The 26,398-nt window shown below is 42.1% G+C and overlaps 1 protein-coding gene across 1 annotated transcript; it reads right to left on the bottom strand.

The window, feature by feature from the left end:
• Positions 1-11,851: 11,851 nt before the first annotated feature.
• LOC147342122 (pregnancy-associated glycoprotein 1-like) lies at positions 11,852-20,893 on the bottom strand. The gene is made up of 9 exons (XM_086384142.1): positions 20,826-20,893; positions 19,580-19,730; positions 18,488-18,605; positions 18,270-18,388; positions 16,880-17,073; positions 15,830-15,946; positions 13,871-14,012; positions 13,685-13,783; positions 11,852-12,001 (listed from the first exon to the last, which is right to left on the bottom strand). The coding sequence occupies exons 1-9, from the start codon at positions 20,876-20,878 to the stop codon at positions 11,852-11,854; spliced, it is 1,143 nt and encodes a 380-aa protein (XP_086240268.1). The 5' UTR covers positions 20,879-20,893.
• Positions 20,894-26,398: the final 5,505 nt, after the last annotated feature.

Raw genomic sequence — 26,398 nt, 5'->3', positions numbered from 1 at the left:
TAGAAACAAATGAAAATGAAAACAAAACAACCCAAACCCTGTGGGACACTGTAAAAGCAGTGCTAAGGAGAAGGTTCAGAGCAATACGGGCATACCTCAATAAACAAGAAAAAAGTCAAATAAATAACCTAGTTCTACACTTAAAGCAACTAGAAAAGGAAGAAATGAAGAGCCTCAGTGTTAGTAGAAAGGAGGAAATCTTCAAAATCTGGGAAGAAATAAATGCAAAAGAAACAAAAAACTATAGCAAAAATCAAAAAAGGCAAAAGCTGATTCTTTGACAGGATAAATAAAATTGACAAACAATTAGCCAGACTCAACGAGAAACAAAGGGGAAAAAATCAAATCAATAAAATTAGAAATGAAAATGGAGAGACCACAACAACATAGAAATACAAAGGATCATAAGAGACTACTATCAGCAATTATATGCCAATAAAATGGACTACTTGGAAGAAATGGACAAATTCTTAGAAAAGTACAACTTTCCAAAACTGAACCAGGAAGAAATAGAAAATCTTAACGGACCCATCATAAGCATGGAAATTGAAACTGTAATCAGAAGTCTTCCAGCAAACAAAAGCTCAGGACCAGACGGCTTCATAGCTGAATTCTACCAAAAATTTAGAGAAGAGCTAACACCTATCCTACTCAAGCTCTTCCAGGAAATTTCAGACAAAGGTAAACTTACAAACTCATTCTATGAGGCCACCATTATCTTACTACCAACCCCTAACAAAGATGTCACAAAAAAGAAAACTACAGGACAATATCACTGATGAAAACAGATGCAAAAATCCTTAACAAAATTCTAGCAATCAGAATCCAACAACACATTGAAAAGATCATACATCATGACCAAGTGGGCTTTATCCCAGGGTTGCAAGGATTCTTCAACATCTGCAAATCAATCAATGCAATACACCATATTAACAAATTGAAAAATAAAAGCCATATGATTATCTCAATAGATGCAGAGAAAGCCTTTGACAAAATTAAAAATCCATTTATGATAAAAACTCTCCAGAAAGCATGACTAGAAGGAACATACCTCAACATAAAAAAGCTATATATGACAAAACCGCTGCAAACATTACCCTCAATGGTAAAAAATTGAAAGCATTTCCCCTAAAGTCATGAACAAGACAAGGGTGCTCACTCTGACCACTATTATTCAACATAGTTTGGGAAGTATTGGCCGCAGGAGTCAGCACAGAAAAAGAAATAAAAGGAATCCAAATTGGAAAAGAAGAAGTAAAACTCTCACTGTTTGCAGAGGACATGATCCTCTACATAGAAAACCTTAAAGACTCCACCAGAAAATTACTAAAGCTCAACAATGAATATGGTACAGTTGCAGGTTATAAAATCAACACACTGGATCGGAAAAATCAATATAGTGAAAGTGACTATAGTACCCAAAACAATCTATAGATCCAATGGAAACGCTACCAAGCTACCAAAGGTTTGTTTTTTTTTTTTCCCCCACAAAGCTAGAACAAATAATTTCACAATTTGTATGGAAATACAAAAAACCTCGAATATCCAAAGCAATCTTGAGAAAGAAGAATGGAACTGGAGGAATCAACCTGCCTGACTTCAGGCTCTATTACAAAGCCACACTCATCAAGACAGTATGGTACTGGCACAAAGACAGAAATATAGATCAACAGAAGAAAATAGAAATCCCAGAGATAAATCCACGCACCTATGGACACCTTATCTTTGACAAAGGAGGCAAGAATATACAATGGAGAAAAGACAATCTCTTTAACAAGTGGTGTTGGGAAAACTGGCCAATGACTTGTAAAAGAATGGAACTAGAACACTTTCTATCACCATACACAAAAATAAACACAAAATGGATTAAAGATCTAAATGTACAACCAGAAAATATAAAACTCCTAGAGTAGAACATAGGTAAAACACTCTCCGACATAAATCACAGCAGGATGCTCTATGACCCACCTCCCAGAATATTGGAAATAAAAGCAAAAAGAAAACAAATGGGACCAAATCAAAATTGACAGCTTCCGCAGAACAAAGGAAACTATAAGCAAGGTGAAAAGACTGCATTCAAAATGGGAGGTAATATTAACAAATGAAGCAACTGACAAATAATTAATCTCAAAAATATACAAGCAACTCCTGCAGCTCAATTCCAAAAAAATAAACGACACATTCAAAAAAATGTGCCAAAGAACTAAACAGAAATTTCTCCAAAGAAGACATACAGATGGCTAACAAACACATGAAAAGGTGCTCAACATCACTCATTATCAGAGAAATTCAAATCAAAACCACAGTGAGGTACCATTTCATGCCAGTCAGAATGACTGCTATCCAAAAGTCTACAAGCAGTAAATGCTGGAGAGGGTGTGGAGAAAAAGGAACCCTCTTAGACTGTTGGTGGGAATGCACACTAGTACAGCCACTCTGGAGAACAGTGTGGAGATTCCTTAAAAAACTGGAAATTGAATGGCCATACGACCCAGTAATCCCAGTGCTGAGTATAAACACCAACGAAAACAGAATCGAAAGACACACGTGTTTGTTAGCCATCGTGTTTGTTAGCCATCTGTATGTCTTCTAGGGAGATATGTCTGTTTAGTTCCTTGGCCCACTTTTTGATTTGGTCATTTATTTATCTGGAATTAAGGTGCAGGAATTGCTTGTATATTTTTGAGATTAGTTCTTTTCAGTTGTTTAATTTGCTATTATTTTCTCCCATTCTAAAGGCTGTCTTTTCACCTTACTTATGGTTTCTGTTGTTGTACAGAAGCTTTTAATTTTAATTAGGTTCCATTTGTTTTCTTTGCTTTTATTTCCAATATTCTGGGAGGTGGGTCATAGAGGATCCTGCTGTGATTTATATTGTAGAATGTTTTGCCTATGCTTTCCCTAGGAGTTTTATAGGTTCTTGTTGTACATTTAGATCTTTAATCCATTTTGAGTTTATTTTTGCGTATGGTGTAAGAAAGTATTCTACTTTCATTCTTTTACAAGTCATTGGCCAGTTTTCCCAACACCACTTGTTAAAGAGACTGTCTTTTCTCCATTGTATATTCTTGCCTCCTTTGTCAAAGATAAGTTGTCCATAGGTGCGTGAATTTATCTCTGGGCTTTCTATTTTGTTCCATTGATCTATATTTCTGTCTTTGTGCCAGTACCATAATTTCTTGATGACTATGGCTTTGTAGTAGAGTGTGAAGTCAGGCAGGTTGATTCCTCCAGTTCCATTCTTCTTTCTCAAGATTGCTTTGGCTATTCAAGGTTTTTTGGTTTTTTGTTTTTTTCCCGTACAAATTGTGAAATTATTTGTTCTAGCTCTGTGAAAAATACCATTGGTAGCTTGATAGGGATTGCATTGAATCTAACAAACACATGAAAAGTTGCTCAACATCACTCATTATCAGAGAAATGCAAATCAAAACCACTATGAGGTACCATTTCACGCCAGTCAGAATAGTAGCTATCCAAATGTCTACAAGCAATAAATACTGGAGAGGGTGTGGAGAAAAGGGAAATCTCTTACACTGTTGGTGGGAATGCAAACTAGTACAGCCACTATGGGGAGCAGTGTGGAGATTCCTTAAAAAACTGGAACTAGAACTGCCTTATGAACCAGCAATCCCACTACTGGGCCTACGCACTGAGGAAACCAGAATTGAAAGAGACATGTGTACCCCAATGTTCATCGCAGCACAGTTTATAATAGCCAGGACATGGAAGCAACCTAGATGTCCATCAGCAGATGAATGGGTAAGAAAGCCGTGGTGCATATACACAATGGAGTATTACTCAGAAATTAAAAAGAATGCATTTGAATCAGTTCTAATGAGGTGGATGAAATTGCAGCCTGTTATACAGAGTGACGTAAGCCAGAAAGAAAAACCCCAATACAGTATACTAACACATATATATGTAATTTAGAAAGATGGTAACTATAACCCTGTATTCAGGGCAGCAAAAGAGATACAGATGTATAGAATAGTCTTTTGGACGCTGTGGGAGAGGGCAAGGGTGGGATGATTAGGGAGAATGACATTGAATCATGTATATTATCATATGTGAAATGAATCGCCAGTCCAGGTTTGATGCATGATACAGGATGCTTGGGGCTGGTGCACTGGATTGACCCAGAGGGATGGTATATGTAGGGAGGTGGGAGGGGGGTTTAGGATGAGAAACACGTGTATACACATGGTGGATTCATGTCAATGTATGGCAAACCCATACAATATTGTAAAGTAATTAGCCTCCAAATAAAATAAATAAATTTACATTAAAAATGGGTAATTTACATGCTGGTGGGTGAGGACACAATTAGACTTGGTGCAATTTGAGATTCAAGCATTGTTCCCTATAATTCAAACCAATACAATCAACTTTCTGCAGAAAACTGGAAGGGTATCACCTATACCTTCCTACAGTTCTCTGTATGTAGCTCTCTCCTGTGAACTCTAACTATATAGTCATAAATCTCTCTTCCTGCGGAGACTGTTTGTCTGTGCCTAGGTACAACTTCCATGTATGTGTTTGAAACTATTTCTAGAGTTGGGGCAGTTGTAGAACTCTCCTTGCTTGCTTCTCACATCAGGAATCTGTTCTCTGCTGCCAGATATTAGATGCAAAACAGTGCTCTTTCATTTGTCCTTCCTACTTTGGAGTTATTAGTGGCAGGAGGATAAATGTGTCCTTTAATCTTTTATGTCGACTAAAATGGAGGCCCCCCTGCAGTTAGAACTCACTGAATGCCTTGTGAATGCTAGGTACTGACTTCTGTGCATGGGTGCAAACTTGATTGGGGATATATGTTGGGGCCATAGCGAGCCCCAGTCTTGCTGGAGAAACATGCCCATTACAAATAGTATTTGCTATGTGGTATGTTCTGTCCAGTTCAGTCGCTCAGTCATGTCAGACTCTTTGCAACCCTGTGGACTGTAGCACGCCAGGGCTCGCTTGGCCACTCCTGGAGCTTGGGCAAACTCATGTCCGTCCGGCGATTCCATCAAACCATCTCATCCTCTGTCATCCTCTCTCCTCCTGCCTTCAATCTTTCCCAGTGACAGGGTCTTTTCTAATGAGTCATTCTTCACATCAGTTGGCCAAAGTATTGGAGGTTCAATTTCAGCATCGGTCCTTCCAATGAATATTCAGGATTGATTTCCTTTAGGATGACTGGGTGGATCTCCTTGCAGTCCAAGGGACTCTCAAGATTCTTGTCCAATGCCACAGTTCAAAACCATCAATTATTCATTGCTCACCATTCTTTATGGTGCAACTGTCACATCCATACATGACAACTGGAAAAATCATAGCTTTGATTATACTGAACTTTTTCAGCAAAGTAATGTCTCTACTTTTAAAAAAATTGTAAAATTTTGTCATAGTTTTTCTTCAAATGAGTAAGCATCTTTTAATTTTATGACTGCAGTCATCATCTGCAGTGATTTTGGAGCCCCTGAAAATAACATCTCTCACTGTTTCCATTGTTTCCCCATCTATTTGCCATGAAGTGATGGGACCAAATGCCATGATCTTCATTTTTTGAATGTGAAGTTTAAATCAGATGTTTAACTCTCCTAATTCACTTTCATCAAGAGGCTCTTTAGTTTCTCTTCAATTTCTGCAATGAGGGTGTTGTCTTCTGCATATCTGAAGTTACTGATATTTCTCCCAGCAATCTTGATTCCAGCTTGTACTTCATCCAGTTGGGCATTTCTCATGATGTACTCTTCATATAAGTTATATAAGCAAGGTGACAATATACAGCCTTTGCCTACTCCTTTTCCGAATTAGAACCAGTCTTTTGTTCCATGTTCAGTTCTAACTGTTGCTTCTTGACCTGCGTACAGATTTCTCAGAAGGCAGGTAAGGTAGTCTGCTATTCCCATCTCTGTAAGTTTTCTACAGTTTGTTGTAATCCACATAGTCAAAGGCTTTTCATGGTCAATAAAGCAGAAGTAGGTGTTTTTCTAGAATCCTCTTGCTTTTTCTATCATCCAACGAATGTTGGCAATTTGATCTCTGGTTCCTCTGTCTTTTCTAAATCCAGCTTGAACATATGGAATTTCACAGTTCATGCATCATTGAAGACTTGCTTGGAGAAATTACTTTGGTAGCATGTGAGATGAGTGCAACTGTGTGGTAGTTGAACATTCTTTAAAATCACCTTTTATGAGGATTGCAATGAAAACAACCTTTCCAGTCCTGTGGCCACTGCTGAGTTTTCCACATGTGCTGGCATATTGAGTGCAGCACTTTAACAGCATCATCTTTTAGGATCTGATATAGCTCTACTGCAATGCCATCACACCCACTAGATTTGCTCTTAGTGATGCTTCTGCAGACCCCTTTGACTTCGCATTTCAGGACTGTCTAGCTCTAGGTGAGTGATCACACCATCGTGGTTATCCTGGTCATTAATATCTATTTGTGCAGATCTTCTGTGTATTCTTTCAACCTCTTCTTAATATATTCTGCTTCTGTTAGGTCCATCCTGTGTCTCTCTTTTATTGTGCCCATCTTTGCCTGAAACATTCCCTCCGTATCTCTAATTTTCTTGAAGAGATCTCTGGTTTTTACCATTCTAATGTTTTCCTCTATTTCTTTGCACTGATCACTGAGGAAGGCTTTTTAAAAAACTCTTCTTGCTATTCTTTGGAACTCTGCATTCAGATGAGTATGTCGTTCTTTTCTCCTTTGCCTTTTGCTTCTCTTCTTTTCTAAGTTATTTGTGAGGCCTCCTCAAGCAACCATTTAGCCTTTTGCATTTATTTTTCTTTGGGATGGTGTTGATGTGGTATGTAAAGATCGAAAAATGAAGATCATGGCATCCAGTTCCATGACTTCATGGCAAATACCAGGAAAAACAATGAAAACAGTGACAGGCTTTATTTTCCTGGGCTCCAAAATCACTGTAGATAGTGACCACAGTTGTGGGAAAAAAAAAAAAAAGACGCTAGGTCCTTGGAAGAAAAGCTATGAAAAACCATACAGCATACTAAAAAGCAGAGGCATTACTTTACCAGCAAAGGTCTGTATAGTCAAAGCTATGGTTTTACCAGAAATCGTGAGTGGATGTGAGAGTTGGACCATAAAGAAAGCTGAGTACCAAAGAATTGATGCTTTTAAACTGTAGTGTTGGATAAGACTCTTGAGAGTCCCGTGGACTGCAAGGAGATTCAACCAGTCCATGCTAAAGGAAAAAAGTCCTGAATATTCACTGAAAGGACCAATTCTGAAGCTGAACCTCCAATACTTTGGCCTATTGATGGGAAAACTGACTCATTAGAAAAGACCCTGATGAAGGGCAAGATTAAAGACAGAAAGCAAAGGGGAAGACAGAAGATGAAATTGTTTGGTGGCATCACCGACCTGATGAACATGAGTCTGAGCAAGCCCCAGGAGTTGGTGACGGACAGGGAAACCTGGCATACTGCACCCCATGATATAGGAAAGAGTTGGACATGACTGAGAGACTGAACTGAACTAATGTACAGAAGATATTAGGGAGCAGGCAGAAGTCTTTGGGGTCCGGTCAAGCCTGTGGCCCTGGTGGGAGTGGTGAAAGATTTAGGTGGAAGGGGAGGCTTCCCATTCTCTGGTGCAGGTCCTTGAATCCAAGGCAAGGAGCACAAGATTTTGAATGTGTTACCAAATATTGTTTTCTAAGAAAACCAAAACAACTGCTTTCTGCAGGAGTGAGAACTTTGAGTCTTTTGTCTCAATTTTACTGAGGGATGTGGAAGGAATCTGGAGTGGGCTGAGTCTGCAAAATTTAGGTGACCACCTGCTGGAAGGCCAAGCTTATGGTAGACATTCTGCACTAGGTGGAAAACAAATCCAGAGAAAAAATGTCTCTTCTGGAGTGTACATGCCAATGTATCACATTGTTTCAGTAGATTAGTTCAATGGTGTTTTGGGGCAAGCAAGAAATGCATGATGGGTGGATTGCTTTTGTGAATTCCTGTGGGTAGTTAGATGACTAAATGTTTGGTTACTTAATTGCATGGTTGGAATTATGCTTGGGAAAGAAAACTCCATCAGGTCCACACATATTTTGACATTAAACAGCAAGCATAAGATGATTACTAAGGCAACTATAGGTAATTTAAACATGAGGGGCCAAATGGGGAAAGATTCACTTAACAGGCTGAGATTGGACTGTACAGGTTGCCATAGTTGTTGCTATGAAAAATAGCCATAACAGCTACTTCTTGCTACGCTGGAGATGTGGTAAACTGACAAGAGAGCAAGAACTTTTACAACTTTCCTTGCAGTGTGATTTCAGGGGAGAAGCAGTTGACAAGGAAAGGCTGACTGGTAAAGCTGAGGAAGGGAGTAATCTGAGACAGTAATAATTAGCTCTTTTGTGAGCCCAGAAAACAGAAGCATAGGCTCAGTCAGAGTTCTGGATCAGGGTTCAGAAACATCAATATTTAGCCTTGCGGATGGCAGCCATAACCTCTAAACAGAAGATTTCTTTCTCCCAGGTGGCAGAATAATTCATATTTGTTCCAGACTCAGGAACCCAGAAAGCCCTCTCAGGGCCACTTGCTCTTTTCAGGCACACATGCAATCTAGAAGCTGTAATCATCATCATAGTGCCTATTTTCCAGATGAGAAAACTGAGGTCAAGAGACTTAATCAAGCTCACATAGCTAAGCATGTGAAAAGCCAAGCACAAACCCCGGGTAACTGTCCTAAAATTGTATGTTTTTGATCCACACCCACTGGGAGTGGTGGGTTGTGATCTGGAAGCAATGCTTAGGCAGAAGCAAACAATATTCATATTTAAATCGAAGAAAGTAAGGAAAACCACTACAACATTCAGCTATGACCTAAATCAAATCCCTTATGATTATATAGTGGGGATGAAAAATAGATTCAAGGGATTAGGTCTGGTAGCCTGAAGAACTGTGGATGGAGGTTTGTAAAATTGTACAAGAGGTGGTCATTAAAACCATCCTCAAGAAAAACAAATGTGAGAAGGCAAAGTGGTTTCCAGAGGAGGACTTAAAAAATAGCTGAGAAAATAAGAGAAGTGAAAGGCAAAAAAGAAAGGGAAAGATATACACAGTGCAATGCAGACTTTCAGAGAATAGCAAGGAGAGATAAGAAAGTCTTCATAAGTGAACAGTGCAAGAATTAGAGGAAAACAAGAGAATTGTAAAGAGTATAGATCTTTTCAAGAAAAGTGGAGATACCAGAGGAACACTTCATGCAAAGATTGGCACAATAAAGGACAGAAAAGTCAGAGACCTAACAGAAGCAGATGAGATTAAGAAGAGGTGGCAAGAATGCACAGAAGAACTATACAAAAATGTTCATAATGACCGGGATAGGGATGTTGCTGGGGTCACTCACATAAAGCCAGATACTCGAGTATGAAGTCAAGTGGGCTTTAGGAAGCATCACTACAAGAAAAGAAAGGGAAGGTGATGAAATTCCAGCTGAGCTGTTAAAAATTCCTAAAGAATGAGGCTGTAAATGTGCTGCATTCAATATGTCAGCAAATTTGGAAAGCTCATCAGTGACCACAGTGCTGGTAAAGGTCAGTTTTCATTCCAACCCAAAAGAAAGGCAATTCCTAAGAATGTTCAACCTATCATGCCATTGTGCTCATCTCACTTGCTAGCAAGATAATGCTCAATATCCTTTAAGCTAAGTTTCAACAGTACATGAACTGAGAACTTCCAAATATACAAACTGGTTTGAGCAACCAGAGATCAAATTTCCAACATTCATTGGATCATAGAGAAAGCAAGGGAATCCCAGAAAAAACATTTCCATCTGCTTCACTGACTATGCTAAAGCCTTTCACTGTGGACCACAACAAACTGTGGAAAATTCTTAAGGAAATGGGAGTACCAGATCACCTTACCTTTCTCCTAACAAGTCTGCATGTAGGTCAAAAAGCAGCAATTAGAATCAGACATGGAACAACTGAAAGATTTAAAATTGGGACAGGAGCATGACAAGGTATACATTGTCACTCTGGTTATTTAACCTATATGTAAGATACATCATTCAATATGCTGGTCTGGATAAATCCCAAGCTAGAATCAAGATTGCTGGGAGAAGTATCAAGATCCACAGATATGAAGATGACACTACCCTAATAGCAGAAAGCAAAGAAAAACTAAAGAGCCTTGCGATGAGGAAAGGAGATGAAAAAACTAGCTTAAACTCAACATTCAAAAAACTATTCACAAAAAGATACTCAATATTCACAGCATCCAGTCTCACCATTTCATGGCATATAGATGATGGAAAAGTGGAAACAGTGGCAGATTTTATTTTCTTGGCCTCTAAAATCACTATGGACCTTGACGGCAGCGACAAAATTAAAACACACTTGCTCCTTGGAAGGAAGAAAGGCTATTAAAAACCTGCACAGTGTATTAAGAAGCAGAGACTCACTTTGCTACAGAGGTCTGTAGAGTCAAAGCTATGGTTTTTCCAGTAATCAGGTACAGATGTGCGATCTGGACCATAAGAAACAGTGAATGCCAAAGAATTGAGCTTTTGAACTGTGGTGCTTGAGAAGATACTTGAGAGTCCTTTATACAACAAGGAGATCAAACCAATCTGAAAGGAAATCAACCTCTGACCACTGCTGTCTCAGCTGAGGCACCTACTGAGGGCCTCCAGGGGGAAAGAATGGATGCTTCCACTGCAAAAGTGCCTAACCATGGCAGCTCCAAGCAAACAGTTTGTAGCCCCACCCATGGAGAAGCTCAGAAAGGCTGAAGGCTATGTGTTCCCTGGGTCTCCTAATACATGCGTTGCATTCTCCCCAGCAGCATGGAGGCCAAGGGAGGGGCATTCTGGGCCCTGGAGGAGGGGGATGGCTCTGGGATCCACTGGGGCCACCACTTACCAAGTAGGACTGGAAAGGACAGAGCAGGCATATGTGGCAGAGAGCTGGTGACTGGGGTGTGGGAACAAGAGGGAATCTGCTCTGCATGAAGTACCTCACCCACAGTCCCCTGGAGGAGAAGCCCAGTGATAAGTTCATCTGAGATGGGACAAAGAGAGTCTATTTCATTACCCCTATAATTCCTCTGAATGAGGAGGGGGTGGAGTTGGTGGGTCATCACAAACTCTTCGAGGGCCTAGACCATCTGCCAGTCGCTATCCTTGGGGGTGCCCCTCCCCAGCTTCAGTTATGTAGTTCTGGAGGAAATTGACAATCATGTGTGCTGCCTGGTCAGGGCCTAAGACCATGTAAAGCCAGTGATAAGACCCCATCTTCCTGCCAGGGTGGCTGATCTAGGGCTGTACATGTGATCTGAGGTGGGTCATTCAGAGAACACCCTTGAACTATGTCTGCAATCTTCTTTTCTTACTAGGTGATGCCTTCAGGATTTAACACCCTAGGCCAGGTAGCTTGGACTCCCTCACTAGGTGTAGAAGCCTTAAGGAAGAAAGTTGCCAGGCTAAGACCACCAAAGAAGTGCGAAGGGAAAGAGCAAGAGTGAGAGAGAATTGATGACTTCTAATTTATTGGGTCCAGTCACTGAGATCTTTGTATTTGCTCTGATTCTTGTGTCCTGGATTCCCAGAATCATTTCAATGATTTCAATCCTTTTCCTTGAAGCCAGTTGGAGTAGGGCTTCTCTCAATTTTGATTCAGACTTGGTTCTAGATCTTTCACTCTCAGACACAAACAGGGGCAACCATTTGTTTCAGCACCATTAAGAGTGAAACCGTTTATTCTTCACTGAGAATAGGGTGTACAGACCACTAAATACAGTTCACCACCATCCTGGGCAGGAGTGCCCTAGTGTGAGTGAGTGTGTGTTAGAAGCGGCCTTACTGATTCTTGAACCACTCCAAGCATTTACACTGCCTGTGCCAGGCCAATCCTGCCATTTCCTCGATCAAAGACCGAGAAATACACCCTCAGGAAGGCGTCACCCAGGAGCCAGGTCTCTGTAGACGAACTGAATCGTTGCTTTTTAAAGGCGGTATAGCAGCGGCCTCTAGAATCCTGGGGGAGTCAGAGACACACACCAGTCAGCATGAGCCCTTACCGGTGACTCCCCCCAGTATCCAGACCCAGCACAATTCTTTGTTTTATTTCTCTCTTTTAGTAAGTATCAAGGGGTTTTCTCAGCAGCAGAGGATATGAGAGTTCATCCAAAACCAAAGAGGTCCAAGACATGACGTTGTCATGAAGAAGGATGTGGTGAGTGGAGGACTAGGAGTTGCGGAAACAGAGGAATGAAAAACAACAAAGTCCTACTGTAGAGCATAAGGAACTATATTCAATATTCAGTGATAAACCACATGAAAAACATATATATATATATTTACATGTATAACTGAGTCACTTTGTTGTGCAGCAGAACTTAAGACAACACTGAAGATTAGGCACACTTCAATATAATTTTTTAGAAAAGAACAGACGTGTCCCTAGTTCCCCTTTCTCCCTGTTTCTTTCCTTCCGACTCCTGCTCCTTGTTTTCTCTGCAGAGAATGCTGGTTCTCCTCCTGCATCCCCACAATCTGTACTTTATTTAAAAACTTTATTTTGTATTGGAGTATAGCTGATTAACAATATTATGAGTTTCAGGTGGACAGTAAAGGGACTCAACTTTATGTATCCGAGTACCTTGGTTCCAAAGACACCCCTCCCATCCAGGCTGTCATAAAACTGAGCAGAGTTCCCTGTGCTACAAAGTAACTTGTTGTTGGTTATCCATCTTAAATAGAGCAGTGCCCACAACACATTCTTGAAGACTTAACTCAGGAACACTGAGCAGCCTCCTTTGGCCCACACTCACCCTCTTTGGCCACTTCAGGCCTGGTTGGGTAATATACTCTTGTTTCCCATCCCCACTGGTCAGTCTGTAGCCCTCATCACCCCTAGTAAGTCCCCAGTGCCCCAGTGCAGACCACCTTGAGATGCCATTTGCATGGAATCCAGTGCAGTTCTGCCTAGAACCAAGCAACCCTCCATATGGCTCAATGAGTTTGTGGTTTTAGAATTCCTGAAATTCCCTCTCTTCCTCAAAGCCTTCTTTGAGCCCATCAGCCTGCTCTGAACTCTCACAGGGAGCTGACATGAAGCCTCCACCCTGTGCTGAGGCTGAGCAGTCACTGTGAACCCTTTATTCTCCTTAGGATCCAACCTCCCCACAGAGGGGTCAGGTACCCCAACTCACAAAGGAGGCACCTGGCCAGAGCAAGGGGAAGATGAAGCCAAGAACTAGGCTGAGCATGTAATTTATCTACAAACCAAGAAAACTTCGAGAAAGGAACAGAGACTGTTAACTTATGCTAGGACAGCACACTGGGACTGTCCCCAGCCATTCTACTTGCAACATGGCCTATTTCAGGGACTGCTAGAGCTGAATTTCATGTTCATGCACCTACATGTTCAGAACTGAAGCTCTTTGAGGACTGAGGACCTTAGTATTCCCCTCTCCTTGTGACTCCCACCATGCCATATGGTGTGGCATCTCCACATTTATTTCAGGAAAATCGGTGTCCCACACAGCCCTTTACTCTCAAGTGACTGGGTTTGTCTGAGGCACTGGCCCAGCCACAGGGCTCAGCAGCATCTGCAATGGTGTGACATGGCCTCCAGAGGGCGCCCTCCTCCCAGCAGCAGCCCAAGGGTTCCTGCAAGCTCCAGTTTGAGAACCAACCCTCAGAATTGTCCCCTCACCTTGAAAATGTAGGCTCGAGCTGGCACTGGGTAGTTGATGCCATTGATGGTGAAGATAATAGAGGGCAGAGCATTGACCGCAGAACAATAAACGTAGTGCTGTTAGAAACAGAGGGTGAGAGGTTGGCCCGGGAGATCCCTGTTGTGTATGGAGACTGGGAGTGACCCTGGGGCATGACCCTTCACCTTGGAACCCCGTGGCGTGGCACCAATGAGCTTCTGTATTTTATTGACCAGTTTTCTTGGGCCTTTTATCAGTGATGTCCCAGTGTCAACAACAGCCTCGCAGCCGTCAGAACAAGCAACTACCTTTGTTTTCATGGAGATGCTGAGAGACAATGGAAGAAAGCAGACATCAAGGTCACTCTGAGTCTCCCCAGAGTTGTCCCCTTCCCGACTGTCTAGTAAACAGCTTCGTTTCTGGTCCTCTTTTCCTTTCCTCTCAACACAGCACCTTTCTTGACATCCTCGAATGCACTACTTGAATACACCAGGATATTTTTTACCTTTACACAAGTTGGTCTTCCTTCCTAGAAGATTCCACTCCCCTTTGACTAGCAAATTACTTCTCATCTTCCAGAGTCCAGTTTAATTGTATTGTTTTCGGGAAGTCTTTCCCCCGGTGTTTATCAGTCTCCTGTCTTGGTCAATCTCTGTAGATCCTTTCTCATGTCTGCTGCTGCTGCTGCTAACTCACTTCAGTCGTGTCCAATTCTGTGAGACCTCAGAGAGGGTAGCCCACCAGGCTCTGCTGTCCCTGGGATTTTCCAGGCAAAGTACTGGAGTGGGTTGCCATTGCCTTCTCCTCCTCATGTCTAGCATGTACCAAAGTCACAATTCACTATGTGGGCAGGTCACATCATGTATATCTGCCTTCTTAGATGTGAGGGCGAGTTTTATTCTCCTTGCCTCCCTAAAGTGTCTGACACACAGTGGATGCCCAATGCTTGTGTGTTCAATGAGTGAATGAAGACTGAGAAAACAATAAGAAACAGCCACATGTATACCTGTGGCGGATTCATTTTGATATTTGGCAAAACTAATACAATTATGTAAAGTTTAAAAATAAAATAAAATTGGAAGAATAAAAAAAAAAAAAAAAGAAAGAAACATCCAGAGAGCTGTATCTGGTGGGGAACAAATAATGGGTCAACTACAGTGTGAAGATGGAGATTTGCAGGGGCAGCAGATTCTCAGAGTAGGGGGAGAGAGGAGCTCCTCTGGGAGAGGGTGTCTCCCAGCACTGCTCCTACAACCAGCTCAGACCCTGAGACCCTTGTCAGGAAATGCATGACTAGCCCACAGAAACACCAAAGGATAGATCAGCTTTTGTCTGAGGGTGTCACACAGAATCCTATCAATTATGTCTCTTGTCCTCAGGGCACTCCTGGATCCCACCTTCCAGATTCTCTGTTATAGACCCTGTCCCACTGTGTGCCCAAGAACGTGGGTTGTCTTTTTTATTAGTTGCTTTCACATCTTAAGACTGCAGCCAAGCTCTCTTTACTGCTGGGTAGCTGCTCCCTAAGAAGACCAGTTTTCCCTATTTTCTCAGGAATATCCTTGTTTTTAAAATGACATTTATCTGTACTGGGAATTTCCTACATCCTAGGTAGCCCTGGACAGTCGGTCATCTTATCATAGCTTTGTTCAGGCTGGTGAAATTCTCCCTGATCCTCTGTTCACCACACTGTAGAATCCTCTAACCATGCTCCCCACCTCAAAGGCACTGGGTGCAGCCCTCTCCCAGCTGCACAGACCTCTCTGGACCCTTTTAGGATGTTTGTCAGATCCCTGGTCAGAAAGCCTGGATATTATTAACCCATGGGTTGTTTGTGTATTTATGGGCTTTTTTGTTTGTTTGTATGTGTGTTTGTTTGTGTCTATGTGTGTGCTTATGTGTCTCTGACTAGCTATGCATGTTTTTATGTGTCTCTGTGTAGGTTTATATGTGTCAGCTTGTTTGTTTCCATGTGTCTGTGTGTCTTTCTGTGTCGTTGTGGGTGGTCTGTATGTCTGTGTGACTGTGTGTCTGATAAAGCATTTGTGTGTGTCTGCCTGTGTCCATGTACAGTAGTGGGAGCATCACTTGGGCTGACCCTCAGAGGGAGGGTCATGTGTACTCTCTGGTACACATGTGCTTACCCGTCCATGCGTACACTCCAGTCACCCTCTTCGATCAATGGTACCCAGTTGAGCTCTCCCTTGTAGTAGCGGTGGTCCACCCCACCAAACATCACCACACTGCCCTCCCGCTTTTTTCTGTAGAGAGAAGTGAGGAGGTGATCCTTGGAGGACAGTAACAACAGCACTGTCTGAGAGCTGTGCTTGTCCACCCATCAAGGCCCTAATAATGTCCCCATGTACAGATGCAGATATAGCTTCTAGGAAACATTGAGATCCAGACTGAGGTCTGTTACTGACTAATGAATGGCACAGAGGAGATTAGAAGCTGAATCACTTGACTGGGCTCCACCCACTGTGTTTTCTGAAGATGCCCTGGACCTCCAGCGACCTGAATGCTCAGACACCCTTAGAGGACAGGGGCTGAAGTGTTTTGGCTTTCTCCTTGACCAGCTTGTCATTTTTCAGGAAAATCAAAGAATGGCAATTCTAAGGGTATGGGCTCAGGTCACCTAGAATTGGCTCCACTGACCTGTGACCTCCACTGTCCAAAGGGACCACACTCAGAAGGGACCCCACCTCTGCTCTCCCTGTCTTGAAATGCCTAATATTTCTTGAACAAGGAGTCCCACATTTTTGTGCCCCACACATTCATTTCTCAATGGCTCCATAAGTTGGGTATCTGGTCCTGGGCTCCCAGTGAAATGCTAATGAAGAAGGAAAGATATCCACCATTTTCCATATCCACCTTTTCCTTCCTTCCTTATCAATTTCATAAGCAAATCCTAATGCCTTTCCTTCAACTTGTTTCCTGTTGCCTTCCATCAGCCTTCCTCCTCACTCACCCCCCTAGACCAAGTTACTGGTCTTGAGCCCACAAGTAGGGTTGTGTTCCAATAAAATTTTATTTATAAAAGCCAAGGGTGAAGCCAGGTAGGGCCCTGGGGCCATAGTTATCCTGGTTTAGATCATCTCTCAGGATACTTCTTTATCAAGTGTTCTATTATTTTCATGCACCTGAAAGCATCTTACAGCTAATTTGGATAAAGTAATTGTCCATCTCAGACTTACTTGCTCAAGTAGAAGGCAAAAATAGGCTCAGAAATGGCACCTTCATTCTTTAGCTTGTCAAAGATGGGGATGGCTTCAGAGAAGGATTCGTCGGGGTAGTTCAAGCCCAGGATGCCATCATAAGCTCTGCCCTTAAACCCGTATTCTGACACGCTTAGACCGAACGGCTGGTCAGTACTTACAAGGTCCCCAATCTGTGGGAGAGAAGAGTGTTCCCACTTACAGATACATGAAGTGGGGCTAGGATTGGGCTGGGGTGCCTTGCCATTAAATCCTCAGAGAAGAATTGAGGCTGTGCTCTGTCTTCAGTGGCCCATAGATGGTTAGACCAAATTGGGAGGAAAATTTGGGTTCCTTTTGAGAAAGGCTGTGAATTTTAAAAATCTGCCCCTCTGAAAAACACCACCTGAGTGAGTCAAATTGGCCTCCTGGCTTTGTACAGGTGGGACAACCAAGAGTCAGGTCAGGTCCCATTGGTGCCACCTTATGGACAAAACAATCAAGAGCAAGATCGCTTTCTCTTTGGCATCACTGTGACCTAATGACAGGAATGGACTGCATTCTCTGTAATGTACTGTGGAGTATGCATCTGTCAAGGAAGACAGAAGCTGAAAACACAATCTTGCTTGCAGGGTTCTATGCAATTACTCCCTGGGGAATTCACTTTTGGGGATATTTGTATATTTCTGTAAGTGTGTATGAGAGAGAAACAGAGAGACGGGAAGTACTCAAGTATTTTGGGGGAGGCAGGCCATAGGTTTATTAGAATCTCAAGGGTCCTCTAGATTGAGAACTCATTTATCAGGCCCCTTGACTTCTCAGGCCTCCAGTTTCCCACTCTGGATACCAGAAGCCCTTGACTGCCCCTAGGGTCCCCAGATCAGTTTTATCCTGTCCCCAAACACCCACAGCAACTTCAGTCCTGAAAAGCCAGCCTAACTCCAGCTTTTACCACATGTGTGCCCTCAGCAAGGCCCTTGCTGTCTGCACCTCAGTTTCCTCATATGTCTCATGAGCTAATCAGAGTAACTGCTATGTGGGGTTGTTGCAGGATTAAACCAGTTATCACCTGAAAGTGGCTGGAACAGTCTGTGAATATAAAAGTGGGTGCTTTTATCATTTCTTCTTGCTCTCAGAAAAATGAACCTTGAACTGCTCATGGGCAGAGGAGCCGCAAGTCCACACCACAAGCCACTCTCTGGGTTAGCTGATTTGCTATGTCCTGTGTCACCACGGGCACTACCTCCCCAGAGACACGATCCTGTGGGTAAGATTGCCAATATCTATGGGAGTTAGGCTAGGAAGGATCCTGCAAGATGGTCCTGCATCTGTTTTACAAGCAGTGGTCACTCCACAGCCAGTCCTGACTCAGCATTTGTTACATTGTTACCCGAACTGTGTCATGAACAACAACTCCTCTCATTCTCCCAGATCCATAGGTGATGCTGAAGGTCTTATTGGTAGGCCGGAAGGTGGAAGACTGATGTTGTCTGAATCTAACGTGTGTAACTGTAGACACAAGAGATAAGTGTCATCAGGTGCCAAGGGTGGAAAACAGGGAGGCAGGGCAAGTGAAGGATGGTCTGGGTACAGGGTATCTGTACTCACTACAGTCTGGACTAGTGCAAAAGTCGGAGGGCACCCAAAAGTCAGATGAGCCTGTGTCAAAGACAACCTGGAATTCCTGTGGGGGTGTTCCAATGGTGATGTTACCCACGTACATCAACTACAGGGAGAAGGAGGGAGTGGGTTAGTGCAGAACTGGCTACCCTCTGTTCCCACACTGATGCCTCCCATTGGGTGTCACATATCTCTTAAGATCACTTTCTAACCACCTTACATCTCACGGACTTTGGTCACAGAGGTGCTTGCATTTGATATATTTTTCCTGTGCTACATTGTATGCAGGATATTTACTCTATGACCAGGCTTTGAAGTGGTACCTCTTGCATGGGAAGCCCAGAGGCATAACAACTGGGCCTCCATGACCACTGGACACCCAGGGAATCCTGGTGCCTTCATTTGAGAAGCTCTGTCATCTCTTCAAACCCAGCCTTATCACCCCCTTCTCCAGGAGGTCCTTCTTGATCACCCCCGCCACTCCCTCTAAACTCAGACCACATCCAATCAACACCACACAGGTGACCCTTTCATTTGACATGTATTTACTCTTTGACAATCTCTCAGGATGGCATGGGCATTCCTTAAGACAAAATAAGCCCTTTTCTAATCTAAAAACAGTAAGAACTGTGTTAGATTCTTATGGCCTTACATGGAATACAAGTTCAGTGAATTTTTACTATTGTTTTTCTTGCATCTGTGGAAACTGAATTCCTCTACCTAGGGATTCACAATTGCTTTGCAATTGGTTCTACCATTTGATCAGTGATGGTTCACACTTCATCTGTAACTGAGTGGCTCACTTACTTCGGAAGGAACAATCACCCTCAAACTAATGACACATATTTGACAAAGAAATGGATATTTACCTGCCACCTGTTAATTGCCAAACCCAGTCACAAAGACCAACAGTTGAGGATGAAAGTGCCTTCTCCTCTGGTTAGGGCCCCTGTTTTCCAGTGTCTCTGCCTCTTTCAGGAACCCCAACCCCAACATCCCACCTGGCACATCCAGATGAGCCCCATGCTAGGCTAGAGCACCAGGAGGCTCTATGGAGCACAATCCTCCCAAAATACTCACATCCTTGATGTTTCTCAGCGGGAGAGTAGTTAGATTTGAGCCACGAAAAGAAATCTTGGACAATCTGTTACCATGCTCCTTCAAGAAACTATTCAGCATGTTTTTACCACTGAGGGTTTTTCTCATGGTCTTCACTCGCCTTAGAGGTATTCTTTTACCAAGCATTTGATGAAGAAAACAAAGAAGATGCTAGAATTAGCTGTTAGTGTTAAGGTATAACTGTCATTGTAATGGCCCTGTGTATTTTCTAATCATTTTTATCAGGCGCATTATTATCAGAATTTTATGCCTATAACCATGGCAAAGACATAGATTTGAATACAGGTTCTTTTCTGCAGTCTTTGGTAAGCCATATGACCATGTGGTGTCTCAGTCTCCCCTTTGGCAAAATTGTGGAATGTAACAAAAAAAAAAAAAAAAAAAAACCCTCCAAATAGAATATCTTGGGGATAAGTGAAGTGATGTATATAAGGTACCTGATTAATAGGAAGTCTCAACAATGACAGCCATTAGCATTGCTGTTGCCATCCCACACATCCCTTCTCATAGAACCTCAAGGAAGGAGGTAGAAGGGGGACTCTTATCCTCTTTTACAAGGGAGAAATTTGAAATGCAAGAGGTTTCTGAGTTTGGTCTGGTCACACTGCTTGTCAGATATAAAACAGTGTATATAAAACAGTGTATCTTTCTCCAAGTTGAAAGAGAAGAGAGATTTGAAAGAAGAATCCAAGATATAGAGAACAAGGAAGGGAAATTCAGAGGCTTGAGAAGGAAGTAAGAGTAAAATGAAAAACTAAAAGAAAACTACACAAAGAGAAATACACTCCCAGTGACTTCCAAAGAGATGGAGAGATAAATGATAGTGATACAGAGATGCAGACATAGACATATACACACTGAAGTAGACAGGGAAAAAAGAGGACATGTTGAATAAAATGGAGAAAAGTGCTATTCCACATGACCACATCGACATCTGCATAAACTGTGCACTGAACAGTTGCAAGGAGTTGTATTTTCAACAAGTCATGACATGACTGAACCTCAAGATTTGTGCAACCCAAATCTACACCAAGACCTTGGGATCCACAGTTCCTATAGCAAGTTACTTATCATAAGTAAGAGTTGAACTTTAAGACTCTTAGGGAAATATTCCATTCTCTTCTCAACCTGATGGGTGGAAAAATAATCAGATAAAAAGAAAAATCTGAGAAAGGAATATGATGTGACATACTGTCACTGTACTTACTTGACTATGCACTCTGAGAAGGCCACCAGCCCAAGGAGCACAACCCACTTCATGCTTCTTTCCTGGCTCCAAGTACTCAGGAAAGTTTAGGTTCTTAGCATGTAGTCTGACCGGGAGCCCCTAATTATATATGCTCTGACCTACACTAGTTTTCCCCTTTAGGCCACTAAAAGATCTGAAAAAAAAAAAAAAAAAACACACACACACACATAAAGCTCTTGATAAAATCTTTACCTTCATCCGTGTCCTTGGCGAGTGGACTTTGAAGCTTTTTAGAATACATAGAATTGACTGTAATCTCTTCCTTGAATCTTGGCTGGAAAATCAAACTGATCTGCATAGACATCTAAGAAGACGGAGAACCTTGCCTACTTGGAAAAAAAAAACTGCTAAATGCATCATGAAAATGGATACTAGGGGCCATGCTTGACACTCGTGGTTTCATGTCATCTTCCTAGCCATTTCATGAGATATGCATTGCTGTCTTCATTGAAGAAGAGATTGCTAGGAGGATAAGTTGAAAAATGGCAAAGTGAAGACTTCAGGGACAGCCCAGGGACATACAACTGGCTTTAGGTAGTGGGTCTAATGGCAGACATCAGGGTCACCTATGATGCCAGTCTGTATCATAGATTTAGGGCAGAGCAGTACTTCAATTGCATGCTTTCAGTATTGTAAGAAATGTCATATGCATCCACAAGATATTTTATATCATCCAACAAATGTACAAGGAAGAACTGTGTGCTAGGTTCTAGGTTAAAGGCTTCAAAGTCAAAGTTGATCAAGACAAAAGTAGTCTTTATCTTAAGAGAGTTAGAAGTCTCATTCTTACAAACTCATGGCCCCAAGAGGCAGGAGATATGATACTAGGACTAGGTGACCATGTTGGAATCTGGGCAGCACAGGCCTTACCACTGGGAGCAGCCTTTCCTCCACTTCACCCATGCTGGAAAGCAGACCAGCTGGCCATGTTTTCAAGAGAATCAGAAGTTTGTATATTTATGTACAATCTACTGATTTTAATGTTAGCAATTATTTTTTTTTCCCAAAAAATAAGTGGGAACAAAATCTCCACAGCAATGTGCTGGAATCAGCCTTCAGTCTCTGCAGTTTTTTGTTTCTGGCCTAGAGTTGGGAGTGCAGTGGTAACAGAGAGGAATTGAATTCATGTTGGTTAATTTAAAAAGAGACTGAATGCATACTAAACATGCTGACTCATTGGAAAAGACCCTGATATTAGGAAAGATTGAAGGAAAGAGGAGAAGCGACAGACAGAGGATAAGATGGTTGGATAGCATCACCAAGTTGATGGAGATGAGCTTGAGTAAGCTCCGGGAGTTGGTGATGGATAAGGAAGCCTGGCATGCTGCAGTCTATGGTGCTGCAAAGAGACAGACACAACTGAAGGACTGAACTTAACTGAACAAATTGAGAACAAAGACTAATAAATCTAATTGCATCAAGTTGTTGACTAGCTACCTATAACAACACATTACATAAGTGGCTTTAAAATTCAGACTTATGACTCTACATTCAGAATGGAATATCTTCTAAGGAAAAACAAAAATCATGCCCATCAAAAACAAAACCAAAGAAAACGAAAAGAAAAAGAAGAAAGAAATCTGACACTATGTTCAACAACTTCAGTTCAGTTCAGTTGCTCAGTTGTGTTCAACTTTTTGTGAGCCCATGAATGGCAGCATGAAAGGCCTCCTTGTCCATCACCAACTCCCGGAGTCCACACATAATCATGTCCATTGAGTTGGTGATGCCATCCAACCATCTCATCCTCTGTCATCCCCTTCTCCTCCTGCCCTCAATCTTTCCCAACATCAGGATCTTTTCAAATGAGTCAGCTCTTTGCATCAGGTGGCCAAAGTATTGGAGTTTCAGCTTCAGCATCGGTCCTTCCAGTGAGCATTCAGGACTGATTTCCTTTAGGATGGACTGGTTGGATCTCCTTGCAGTCCAAGGGAAACTCAAGAGTCTTCTCCAACACCAAATATCAAAAGCATCAATTCTTCGGGACTCAGCTTTCTTTATAGTCCAACTCTCACATCCACACATGATCACTGGAAAAACCATAGCCTTGACTACACGGACATTTGTTGACATAGTAATGTCTCTGCCTTTCAATATGCTGTCTAGGTTAGTCTTAACTTTCCTTCCAATGTTTAAGTGTCTTTTAATTTCAGGACTGCAATTACCATCTGCTGTGATTTTGGAGCCCAGAAAAATGAAGTCAACCACTGTCTCCACTGTTTCACCATCTATTGGACATGATGTGATGGGACAGGATACGATTGTCTTAGTTTTCTAAATGTTGAGCTTTAAGCCATCTTTTTCACTCTCCTCTTTCAGCTTTATCAAGAGGTTCTTTATTCTTCTTCACTTTCTGCAATAGGATGGTGTTATCTGCATATCTGAGGCTATTGATATTTCTCCCAGCAATGTTGATTCCAGCCTGTGCTTCTTCCAGCCCAGAGTTTTCATGATATACTCTGCATATAAGTTAAATAAGCAGGGTGACAATATGTAGCCTTAACATACTCCTTTCCTATTTGGAACCAGTCTGTTGCTCCATGTCCAGTTCTAACTGTTGCTGCATACAGGTTTTTCAAGAGGCAGGTCAGGTGGTCTGGTATTCCCATCTCTTTAAGAATTTTCCACGTTTTATTGTGATCCACACAGTCAAAGGCTTGGCGTAGTCAGTAAAACAGAAGTAGGTGTTTTTCTGGAATTTATTGCTTTTTTGATAATCTATCAGATGTGGGCAATATGATCTGTGGTTCCTCTGCCTTTTCTAAAACCAGCTTGATCATCTGGAAGTTCATGGTTCACATATTGCTGAAGCCTGGCTTGGAGAGTTTTAAGGATTACTTTACTAGCGTGTGAGATGAGTGCAATTGTGCTGTAGTTTGAACATTATTTGGCACTGACTTTCTTTGGGATTGGAATGAAAACTGACCTTTTCCAGTCCTGTGGCCATTGTTGTGTTTTCCAAATTTTCTGGTGTATTGAGTACAGCACTTTCATAGCATCATCTTTCAATATTTGAAATAGTTCAAATGGAATTCCATCACTTGCACTAGCTCTGTTCACAGTTATGCTTCCTAAGGCCCATTTGACTTCACATTCCAGGATGTCTGGCTCTAGGTGAGTGATCACACCATCCTGATTATCTGGTCGTGAAGATATTTTTTACACAGTTCTTATGTGTATTCTTGCCACATCTTCTTAATATCTTTTGCTTCTGATAGGTCCATACTATTTCTGTCCTTTATTGAGCTCATCTTTGCATGAAATATTCCCTTGGTATCTCTAATTTCTTGAAGAGATCTCTAGTCTTTCCCATTCTATTGTTTTCCTTTATTTCTTTGCATTTATCACTGAGGAAGGCTTTCTTATCTCTCCTTGCTATTATTTGAAACTCTGTATTCAAATGGGTATATCTTTTCTTTTCTCCTTTGCTTTTTGCTTCCCTTTTTTTCATAGCTATCTGTAAGGCCTCCTCAGACAGCCATTTTGCTTTTTTTGCATTGGTTTTTCTTGGGGATGGTCTTGATTCCTGTCTCCTGTACAATGTCATGAGCCCTCTGTCCATAGTTATTCAGGCACTCTGTCTATTAGATCTAGTCCCTTAAATCTATTTCTCACTTCCTCTGTATAGTCATAAGGGATTTGTTTTAGGTTATAACTGAATGGTCTAGTGCTTTTCTCCACTTTCTTCAATTTCAGTCTTTATTTGGTAATAAGGAGTTCATGATCTGAGCTGTGATATGAACCAAGTGCAACATATGACTACATTCTTTCAATAAACTGTGAAAAGACATCTGCTTTTTTGAGAATCAGGGAAATTTGCACATGGACTGGATATAAAATGTTCATTTTCTTGGGAACAAAAGAACTTTTTTTTCATATCCTATCATTCTACCACAAATACTCATTATGTACATTTGGTGAAATGTATGTCTTGTCCCTAAAACCCTTCAGGAAAAAATGAATAAGAGTTAAAAGAGAGAATGAAATGATCGTCTGTCTTGATTTAAAAAAAATAGCTGCTATGTTATGCATAGCTGCTATGGATTGAATTGTGTCCACCCTTGACTCCCAATGTGATGGTATTAGGAAGTAGGACCTTTGGGAGGTACCCAGGTTGACATGGGGTTTTGATGGTGGTCCCTCATGGTGGGATTAGCCTATCCCTCTTTTTCTCTCTTATTCTCCCACTTCTTCCTTCCCTTCAATCACCACATGTGAGAACATACCAACAAGAGAAAGACTGATGCAAGTCAAGAATGTCTCTGCTGGGAACTCAATTGGTCACCACCTTGATGTTGCATAGTCTCCAGTCTATGACAACCTGTAGGACTAAGAGGTTAGTTTTGTAGTTATTGATGCTGAATGATGAAATATAGGGTTCATGACACTCTTCTTTATTATATTTGTTATGTTTGAAATTGTTTTGCAGTAAGAAGTTTATAGAAAGTCCATTTTGAAGTTTCTGTCTTAGTGATAGCCTGAGGAGCCCAAGATAACAGATTCAGGCAGGTTCCCAATGAATGAGTGGTTGGAGGACCACATGCTCCTTACTCCAATTCATCTCTTGTCGTCAGAAAACTGTCCCCCACACCTGACACCTTTACCACTCTCCTCCTCCATCTGCATTTCCATTCCTCTGCTAACCTGAAATCATCTAGCTGGAGATGTTGATGATTCAGGACAGGGTCTGGAAGCAGAAGGAATGCATACATTTTTAGAAAGAATGAACTGGGAACACCCGTCTTGGTTTTCATTTCTTTAGTGCCATCTGCAGGTGAAGGATTGGGCTTGGGTAGGGAGGGAGCCACAGGTGGGACTGCCAAGATATCTACAAGTGAAGGGAGGAGGAATTCAGAACCCAGTAACCAGGAGGTGGGCAGCGTGCACACGACCCAGGAGGGAAGGAAGATGCACTGGGAAAAGAATTGTGCCTACCTGAGGGCAAGACCTTCTTGAGTCTTCTGGTTAAACTTGGATTTCACGTAACTCCTGTTGGAATTCCTGCCACAGAAGTGGAGGGGAGAGAGCTGTATTCACTGCTAATGAGTCACAGGGAGAGGGAAAGGCTCCCCCAGAGGCCCTTTGATTCCACTCTAAGAGTGGGCATCATCCCAAGCCAGAGAGCAAATGGCAGATCATCCAAAAGATGTCTAAGAGTCCTGGCATATCTTGTTCCCAGAGTTTGTTTGGAGAGATGATTCATCAGCCTAATTTGGGTTTCCGCTGAGGAATCTACAAGCTTCCGCAGTGGTAACTTCTGACTTATAACTACCTGATCTCATCCCACAGAACCCAAATGATGGTAAGTTCCAGGGAGCAAGGCCTCTAAGACTTCGGTGTCAAAGAAGCTGTGTGCCAAGTGGTCTACCACTCTCAGCCCTGAGCCCAGGACCCAAGAACTTCACCAGACAGTTGCATCTCCCTGACCACCATCATCCCCAGCAACACCTACCTCTGAGCCACTTGTTCACTGATTGGCATTGAGCCTCAATCTGGAACAAATGTTCTGGACCAAGTCCAGCCTCCCTCAT

Source organism: Bos grunniens, chromosome 29 (genome assembly GCF_055505025.1).
Source record: "Bos grunniens cultivar Pamir isolate PY7600 chromosome 29, Bosgru_T2T1.0, whole genome shotgun sequence".
Lineage (NCBI taxonomy): Eukaryota > Metazoa > Chordata > Mammalia > Artiodactyla > Bovidae > Bos > Bos grunniens.
This window is presented reverse-complemented; position numbering and strand designations above follow the sequence as displayed.

What these genes read in the sequence shown, in the direction of transcription:
- LOC147342122 (XM_086384142.1), bottom strand. Translation starts at nt 20,878, where the DNA reads ATGAAGTGGGTTGTGCTCCTTGGGCTGGTGGCCTTCTCAGAGTGCATA. An exon ending in TTCTCAGAGTGCATAGTCAA is followed by an intron (nt 19,731 to 20,825) that starts GTAAGTACAGTG and finishes GCTTGGTAAAAG; the next exon opens with AATACCTCTAAGGCGAGTGA. An exon ending in TTTGCCTTCTACTTGAGCAA is followed by an intron (nt 15,947 to 16,879) that starts GTAAGTCTGAGA and finishes TTCTCTCTACAG; the next exon opens with AAAAAAGCGGGAGGGCAGTG.